The sequence below is a fragment of the Juglans microcarpa x Juglans regia genome, chromosome 7S (genome assembly GCF_004785595.1).
Source record: "Juglans microcarpa x Juglans regia isolate MS1-56 chromosome 7S, Jm3101_v1.0, whole genome shotgun sequence".
Taxonomy (NCBI): Eukaryota; Viridiplantae; Streptophyta; class Magnoliopsida; order Fagales; family Juglandaceae; genus Juglans; species Juglans microcarpa x Juglans regia.
The window spans coordinates 7,345,226-7,355,410 of NC_054607.1; the positions used below are offsets into that span (position 1 = coordinate 7,345,226).

At 31.9% G+C, this 10,185-nt stretch overlaps 1 protein-coding gene across 2 annotated transcripts; it reads left to right on the forward strand.

Annotated features, from left to right (window-relative positions):
* Positions 1–227: 227 nt before the first annotated feature.
* On the forward strand, positions 228–1,275 carry LOC121240624 (cyclin-dependent protein kinase inhibitor SMR3-like). 2 transcript variants are annotated; one of them, XM_041138104.1, is made up of 2 exons: positions 228–425; positions 631–1,275. In XM_041138104.1, the coding sequence occupies exons 1-2, from the start codon at positions 399–401 to the stop codon at positions 1,108–1,110; spliced, it is 507 nt and encodes a 168-aa protein (XP_040994038.1). In that variant the 5' UTR covers positions 228–398; the 3' UTR covers positions 1,111–1,275. The 2 variants fall into 2 exon arrangements, with proteins under 2 accessions (XP_040994038.1, XP_040994037.1); XM_041138103.1 differs by having other exon boundaries at positions 234–1,275.
* Positions 1,276–10,185: the final 8,910 nt, after the last annotated feature.

Sequence of the window (10,185 nt, forward strand, 5' to 3'; positions counted from 1 at the left end):
CAGACAAAAGTAGTCCTGAGAGATTCTTTTGAAAATATCGGGGCGAAATGAGAATATGGCCCGGGATGAAAGCCCTGAAATAACACGCACGTTAACATCAGATGGTTTTCCTGTAGTAAACCACGTGGAGAGATGCATCAAAGTTCGTATACATCAGAAAAAAGAAAGCGATCGATTGCTAAAACGAGATTATATGGTTTAGTTAATGGATGAATCGTAGAGGAGAGAGAGAGAGAGAGAGGTATATATATTTGCATTGGATCCTTCGCCGAAGTGGGTTTAAAGCTTCCCACCTGCTCTATAGCTCTCTCTCTCTCTCTCAAAAACGTCTTCAGGACTAAAATCCAAAGCAGGTTGAAGAAATCACTTAAAAACGAAAAAGATGGTGATCTAATTTTATGATTATATTATCAGGCATCTCATTTGTATGTCAACCATCTTTCTTGTTTTCTTACCTTGGCTTTTCAGTTCTCTCTAGCTTTGGATTTCTTCTTCTTCTTCTTCTTCTTCTTCATCTTCTTGTCCCTTTGTTTTCCTCCTTTGTCCCAATTCTGGTCGTCTTCTTTATACCTTTCCCACATGTACTCTGAGATCAACTCACTTTCGTTCATGGGTGTGTCCGATTCTCAGATGCTTTTCTCTGATAAAGATCTGAATGCTATGAAATTGAATTTCCTAGCAAAACCCACGTTGGAATTCCAAGATCAGTGCCCAACTGCACCTTCAGAAGATCATGGGCTTATTAAAAAACCTGAAGTGAAAGAAAAAGAAGATCAAGAACAAGATCATGAAGAAAAAGAAGATAAATGCAACATTTCAGTACTATCATCTTTGCGGCTCAAAATTCCACCTCCAGGAGAATTCAGGAACGTCGAAGATGACGATGATGGGTTCAAGACTCCAACTTCTTTGGATAATAAAATCCCAGTGGTTCTTCAATGCCCTCCTGCACCAAGAAAACCCAAACCGAGAGCAGTACAGACAAAACGAAGAGGCGCCGCTCGACGAAGAATTCTGCTTGATCTGTCAAATGAGATTGAATCTTTGTTCCCTCCAGCTCTTCTAGTAGATCTTAGCGGTAAGATTAAGAAAATTACAGAAAGGAGATGAAGCCAGATGATAGTTTTCGATCCGTATGCTATGTGGAAGCTTATTTCTTCTTCTTAAAATGGAAGTTTCCACATAAAATTCCATTTTTATCTATGAAAATGGTGTTTGTGATCATTATCAATGTCATTTCTTCTTCAATTTCATATTTAATTTTATCGATCTGTTTCTTTTCTGGTACTTTTTTGGTAAAAATTAATCTTTATCAAGGAATTACGTAGGGACCTCGTACTAGACCCAGATCTGAATTATCTCCATAAATGAATGAGCAAAGGGTCATAAGATAGGCTGCAGATCGATTTAACTGCACCGTGATTCCTATGAATCCTTTGTGCTTATATATATACACTCTTTGGAAAAAAAAGAGTATCTTCCAAGGTTGGAACTGGATGTCTTTCTCATTCTTGGAAGTGGAAGTGGAGACCTAGGTCTGATCTCTCTTTCTGGGGTTGCATTGACTTTCTTGATCATTTGAAAAGATGAAAATGCATTGACTTTCTCCAGAGAGAGAGGGAGAGGAACAAAACATTCACCTTTGTAATTACCAGCAGATTAGTTCGAGCAAACCTATGTGGGATATTCCCTCAGATGACAGGAATTATCCAAATATACTGGAAAAAATGTATCTTTTTAACTTCAATGTCGTTCATGCCGACCCCACCAGCTTCTCTTTACTACTAGTATCGAGGCGCGCATCTCCTTAATTTCTTGCTTCCAATACTACTCCTGATCTATTATTTGAAGTTTTGATACCTTTTTTAGGTTGAGATGACAGATAAGACATTGGAACGAAAATCGGAAAATGTCTTAACTTTATATTAATTTCAATGCAGCATATTCATACATATGATCTTTTCTTTCATATTTTTAATCATAAGGTTTCGCAAGACATTACCCCTTTCTTCTTTCGGCTTTTTTCTTTTGTTTTGAAAGTATTTAATATGATTGAGACAACTATTAATGACACCGGGAAACCAACCACGAATTATCAATCAGTGATCCGAGGTATCTCGCTCGATCATCCTAGAACATGACTCTAATGGTCTAATAATAATAGGCCAAATATCAAAGCAAAGAAAATTAAAAAAAAAAAATTAATATACAAATCTCAGACTATTGTCTAATTTGTAATCATTCGAATTATCAATTTTCTCGATCACTCTTTTAAGCTATTATAAAATCTTAATGCACTGATCTTATAAAATCTTTCAAATTCTCTTAGGTACAAATAATCTCTAGAGACCACACTTTTAGATGAAAAGTAAACGATTTAATCAGTTTTATGTAGGAAAACTTTTAAATGTGTAGTATACGAGATTGAAATTTACTTTGCAGGGGTGGGTCTAAAGGACCCTACCTTAGAGTGGTTTCCAACATAAAAAAATAAAAACAATTGTATATAAATTCTCTAAATAAATAGAATAAAATTTTACTATTTAAATATTAAGATTTAAAATTAAAAAGTATTTTTTTAAAAATATACACCATCTAATTATGGCCTTGCACTTAATGATATGATCCTCAAGAACTCATCCAGGCATTAAGCTTTTGGGACAATTATTGATTTCACATGATATCAGAACAGAGGTCCTGAATTCGAATCTTAACTCTACATTCTATCACATTTAATTAAATATTCCACGTATCGAACTACCCATTGAGAGGAGTCTAGCTCATACGTGAGGAGAGTGTTAAGATATAAAATAAATAATAAAATTTACCTCTTTCTATTAAATTAAACTTTTGAAATAATTGGTGATTCCACACATTCTTGTCTCAAATATTCCTTTTTGTAGCAAATATTTAACCACAACTAAATATTTTTTTTTGTAGGTCTACAAAGAGTACAAACAAGAAAAGATTGAGAGGACGGGTTTGTAATATGCATGGTATGCTTGTCTGTCTGTTTTAATTGGCTTTGTTGTAACTGGTTCATAAATTTTCATTGAAACCCTACTGGCCGCCATTAATAGTTTTATTAGATCATGATTTTTTATTATTATTATTTTTTATATAGGCGTAGAGATATATTGAGGTACTTTGGATCTTCTTAAGTGGAAGAAGATATGGTGGAAGTTCTTAAACCAGCAAGCAGCTGCATGCTTTTTTAATCGGCAAATGGTCGTCCTTTTAATTTTAATTGTCTTCTGGCACAAGACATTATCACCAAGTGTTTCCGATTCCAGAGCTTTGGATTTACAGATAGTTCCAAGGTTGTCAGTTTTGACCCACAAGTCTTCCACATGCCGGCTGAAAACATTATGATCTTTGGACTCATGTCGATAAGCGAATTAGGTTAGCAGTAGTAATATCCATACATACATGCTGCCGGCTGAAAATTTTTGTTTGGCCTTATATGTAATTGGATGGCAAGATCAAGATTGTCCTTAACATTACAAGAAAACTGTTTATTTGTTAACTGTTATTTCTTATAAAAATAATTATTTCTTATTAAAATGAGTCTATTTTTATCTCAAATGGTCATTCTCGTTGTAAATAATCTGTTTCAAATGCCTTTATTTTTTTGGTAGTGTAAGCTTAATTTCTTCTAGCAATATTATTCGTCATTTCTACTAGGGAAAAAGAAGAAGAAGAGAATTAGGAGAAGTACTGATCTTCGATATTAATATATATTCACTTCCTAAATAGATCAAGTGAAAATTGAAAATTAGCGTCTGATTTTTATGAAAAATAAATATTGTTGGGGACTTAGAGACAATATTATAAGCTTGAAAAAAAAAAAAAAAAAACCTTCTCTCTTTCTTTATCCCTAATGTTAAAAAATGTTAGCTGATCATGAGTTATGTTACATCTAACATCTTAAATACGGATGAATGCGCTGACATAAGATGTCTCTAATTAGGAAGTGATAATTGACTCATTTGCACAAAACTAAAAATAAAAAGAAAAAATCTTCTTGCAAACGATTTTGCCCACCAAACCCATGTACGTAAAGTCATATATAGCCTGATCCACAACGCCCCTCCTCCCACATCCAGGTAGCTTACTATGTAGAGGGAAAATGGACAACCGGCCTCAGAGGAGGTAACAGGTTCTCTCCACTCTGACCATAGAAACATCCTTTTTTATAAATTTATTATTAACTCCAGCTCTCTCATGTTACTTACTTTAGCATCGGAGAAACTCTCATTTCACGTTGGAATAGATTTAATTATTTATATTATATATATAAATATCTTTATATATATATATAATATATATCAAGAATTGAAAAAACGATTTGATTCAAATCGATTTAGCCGATTCAAACTGAATCAGTAAGAAACCAAACCGATTTAGTTAACACTTTGAATCATTCACTTAATCGCTTCAATCAATCGATTCTAGCAGATTTTAGGCTGATTTAAATCGATTCAAACCAATTCAAAACTATATTTATTTTTAAATTATTTAACAACTAGGTTTTTCTTTTAATTTTTGGTACAAAAATATTATGTAGTTCAATAAGAATTGCAGAGAAATTGAAAGATAAAACATGTAGTTCTTTATTTTTTTTAGTTGAACAAAAGATTAAGGAAATAAATGAGTATTTTATATTAAATTTATGGTTGTACATAAAATACTACATTTTTCATGTGTTTATAACATAATGATATTTATATTTTTCATATATAAGGCAAAACAATGTCGACTATTGAGGTTAAATGCATAAATTACATATTTATTAAAACTATTTAGATTCATATCATATTTTTTTCGAAACTAGTCAATAAATTAATATTTTATACTTTTTTATACATTATATAAAAAGTAATGCTACTCATCATCCAAATTCTCATTATCCTCTCATCATCTCATGATGTGGCATTAGATGATTCAAGACTATTTATTATATTTAATTCGTGAACCTATCATCTAATGTCACGTCATGAGATCACTACAACAAATTTGAGATTTTGGGACGAAATTATTTAGGGACGAAATTTTTTTCATCCCTAAAAGTCATTTTTTGAGACGAAATTTAAATTTCATCCCAAAAAATCGATGAATTTAGAAAATCGTTCGAACGTCAAAATAACCGTTTGAACAGTATTTTCTGTGACGAATTAAATCGTCTCAAAAAAAATTTTCCGTTCGAAAGTGAAAAAATACGTTCGAACAGTAAAATTTGGCGGATAATTACTTTATTATGGCGGGAAAAGTTCAAAAACGTTCGAACAAGAATTTGTTGTGTTCGAATGGAAAATATTTGGTAGTAAATCCTGGCGGGAAGGTTTCTAAACCGTTCGAACGGAATATATTTAGTTAGAACATATTCAAGCACCACATTTATACATTCGAAGGTATAATATTAATCTCGGTATGAAACTCAAAATATAAAAAATATATATCATATATACAAATTCATTAATTAATTTTATGTAATTAATTTTAAAATATTTTAATAATTTCTTTTACGTTAAATAAGATTTTTAGTTAAATAAATATTATCAACCACATATATATTAATCAACCAAATAAAGCAAATTATCAAAATGCCATATATATTGTTCATAATTACAACAAAAGAAAATATAAATAAAAGATAAAAACTATTGTGATGCGAGGTCTCTACACACATCCTCGACTGCAGCTAATTGTGTCTCTACCTGTGTCAGTCGAGTACTAACTGTGACCTGAGTTGCATTATTGGCATTAATCGTTGTACGTAACTCATTAACCTCTGTACGTAAACCAGAGACGGTAGCCATAATCTCTGTACGCAACTCAGACATGGCAGTATGCACTGCATCAATCACTGCTGATGTGTGTATGCTGATCTCAGCACGCAATATGTCAGTCATCTCCTCGCGAATATATGTGCGTGATGTCTCAGCCTGTGTAGATGTCTCACCAGCCGATACTCCAGTATCTCCCAGCTGCGCATCTCTCTGAATCTCAGCCCTGTCAGGAACAGCCCCACGAAAACGAAATCTAGAGTGTCCCGTGCTCCGTGATAGGGTGGTGCTGTTAATCGGTGCCATCGGAAATCGTGAACGCTCGGCAGGTTCGGACACAACCCCGGCATGTAGTAAAAATCGAGTGATGAGGATCCCAAACGGAAGTATATCTGTCGTAATGAACCGTGCCTCTGATCGGATTCTCTCAAATATATAACCAACGAGGTCGATCGGGATGCCACGAGCGACCCGTATCATAAATCTCGCTCGATCCATGCCGACCTCCGTCTTGTGCTGCCGTGGGTCAATATTATTGGCAATGATCAAATTCATAATCTTGAAGAAAGAAGATAAATCTGCCTGCCTAATACTCTTGGAGCCATCGTACACTGGAGCATCTGGACCAACAATCAAGTCTCTGACCTCGTGATCAGCAAGTGTATCGATCTTATCTGTGTAATCTAGTCCCTCGTCCTGAGACATAGCTGCATCACCTGAAGGACCAGACTCTCTAGGTGGCAGGTTTGGATAGGCATCAAGAAGCCTAGGAATACCCAGATATGCAGCGAGTCCGTCTGCTGAAAATATAACAGGAGCTCCTCGGACACAGATCCTATATGCCCCTCCATCGTTTGGGCTAGCAGCACCGAGCTCTTTATAGAACTCAGTAACGATCTCAATGAAGGAAACGAGCTCCATTCCTTCTTCTCGTTGATCTAAGATTGGTGTCCAACCACGATCATTGAATACTGATGGGAAGGAATGACCCTCCCATATAAGAGCGACAAAATCATACAGTTTTACCTGTCGCTCAAGTAAAACGATCCGCTCTCGAACTGTTTGGATGGAAGGTTCTCCTGATCTACTACGTTTACGGTCCCGATAAGACATTATTATGATCCTGAAATTTTAAAAATAAAATATACATTCAAAATTAGTGATAAAATCTAATTACGACTAAAAGATTTACAAAATTATATACTAATAGCAATTTAATAAATTAATTGATAGAACATATAATCAATTAAACGATGAAAACAATTTAATAAGCTAATAAAATGTTAATGGAATGAATTTAATAATTAGCGTTCGAATGGACAATTAATAACGTTCGAATGTGTCGATCAAGTTCGAACGTACAGGTTTACCTGTTCGAACGGACTGGTTAATACCGTTCGAACGTAAAACAGATCTAACTCGGTCATGGCTGAGTCAACTCAGTGGCCATGAAAATACTCAAAAATTAATCGATTCCGTGGTTTCTTTGACTAAAAACAAAGTACTCTTCATTTCTAAACATCCTACGATAGATTTATGATGTTCTACGGTAATTATTGATGAAAAAATACAATTTAAAAAAAAACAAATAAAACCATAAAATTATAAAATAAACGGTAAAATGAGTTTGAAAATACATACCTTTACTTGGGAGGAAAAGTGATTGATGTATGTGCTGATCACGACGGCAGACGGCGGTGAATGTAGTGCGTTCAAACGCTTTCTCACTTTTTCAAACGGTGGGGACGGCGGCGTGAGAGAAGGAGCTGCCTGTGATAACTTATATGTGCATAACCGTTCGAACGTTAATAGTTAAAGTTCGAACGTTAATATAAAACCATTCGACCGTTACTATTTCACATTCGAACAGAAGTTTTGTAAGTTTATTAAAAAATATATTAAATGTATACTATATTTATATTCCTATAAATTGTTATAATATATATACTATTATAGTAGATTATATATATTGTAATATATATGTAATATTATAATATATATTATGATAGTAGAATACTTTAAATGAAAGCATAATAACTTATAAAATATTTTTTTATAGTATAATAGTAATATATCATAATACTTTACTATCAAAGTGTTATATATGAGATATTAATATATATATAGTACCATATAATAGCATGTAGTGCTATATGGTATGAGTTTATACTTAACTAATATATGTCATATTATATATTCCATTATATTTTACCTACTAAAGTTATATATGATATTATACAACATATATATATAGAGTATAGCTTACTAATATACTATCATCTTATAAATTTCTCTACACTTTATTATGTGACCTTAGTATATTTGAGGCTATATATATGTGAGTATATATTACTAATACATATGATCTTAATAATATATATGATAGTATAGGTCACTACATATATGATAATATATATTACTATATATATATACTATATATTTAGTATAGATTACTATATATATGATAGTATATATTACATTATATATGATAGTATATATAACTAATACATATGATGTTATAGTACTTTTTCCATTTAATAATGAAAAAAGTTATATTTAAACATAAAGGATATGTGTTCGAACGGTACTCGTAAACCGTTCGAACACATATGTTAACGTTTGAACGTAAAAAAACATTCGAACGGACAAGGCAAATGGCGGGAAAACATCCCGCCAAAAACAAGATAGCTGAATTACCGTTCGAACGTAATTTGTTATAGTTTGAACGGATTATTGCAGTGGTGGGAAAATATCCCGCCAATTAAACTATAGTATCATCTAATATGTCTATATATATTAATGTTGTTCTTTTATTCAAAAGGTGTAATGAAAAATAATATATAAATAAACATTTACAATACCGTTTGAACAGTTAGAAATTAAAGTTCGAACGGTTAATTTTCGAGCGGTAATAAATCAATAACGTTCGAACATACTTTTGTTACGTTCGAACGTGAAAATTAGAAGGGAATTTTCTCCCGCTTAATATTTTCACGTTCGAACGGTTAGTAAATAACCGTTCGAACATGAAATGTTCTTCAAAAACATGACAGAACCTCACAATTCTGTTTCTCTCCTCCTGTTGTCTCTCCGTGTGGTCGCCCAAAGATTACCCCTTCGCATATCAGAGGTATTCTTTCTCAAACTAGCCCTTAAGCTCAAAAAAATTGTTCATCTCACTCTATTATTCTCGGATTATTACTTGTAGGATAGTTTGTGATTATTCTCGGATTATTCTCGGATTATTTTCTTTTCATCTTCAAAAATTCAGGTATTTCTTTTAAAATAGAAATGTATGGTTTGAACTTAATATTTTGCAATGTTAGAAAGTTGTATGCTTTGAGATTATTGTTTGTGTTTGTTAGAGTTTGGGATTAATGGAGTTTTCGGCGTTGTTGAAGACGACTGGAATCTGGAATGAATACGTTCGAACGAGTTAGAATTACCGTTCGAACGTATTCATTTTATTCGAACATAGGTTCTCATAATTCGAACGGATAATGACATTACATCAATAACGTATACAGAATACGTTAGGTTTGGTATGGTTATAAATTATATGTACTACTAAATCACAAATAATTAGGACCAACTACCATTTAATATTGTTAATTCTAAATAAATAAAATTAATATTCAAATTAAAATACCACTAAATCTTTAAATTAAAATAGAAATAGTTAAGATTTAATAATACTTAAATACTTAAAGATAAATTAATAAGTTTAATATTCAAATTAAAATAGAAATAGTTAAGATTTAATAATACTTAAATACTTAAAGATAAATTAATAAGTTTAATATTCAAATTAAAATACTACAAAATCTTTAAATTAAAATAAAAATAGTTAAGATTTAATAATACTTAAATACTTAAAGATAAATTAATAAAATTAATATTCAAATTAAAATACTACTAAATCTTTAAATTAAAATATAAATAGTTAAGATTTAATAATACTTAAATACTTAAATATAAATTAATAAAATTAATATTCAAATTAAAATACTACTAAATCTTTAAATTAAAATATAAATAGTTAAGATTTAATAATACCTACTAACTAAGTTTTTGTTGTATTGTTGTATAAATAATATGTTGTTATTGTTTGACATATATTAGCATATTTTGCATTGTTTGTTCATCAAAATAAACCTTAGACCCGTTCGAGAGTTATCAATCTGGATGAATGCTTAATTGATAACTCTTGAATTGTCCAGAGTGGACAGTTTGGGATTGTAAGATCATTCTCGCAAACTATAGAACTATATCTGTTGTCGTCCAACATTATGATTTTGGTAGATTCATCCATTGTTCTCTGGATATGCAGTTTCGGTGATGGTGCAACGACGTGTTAATCGTCAGTGCACACAACCAAACGAGCATATTTGGAGAACTA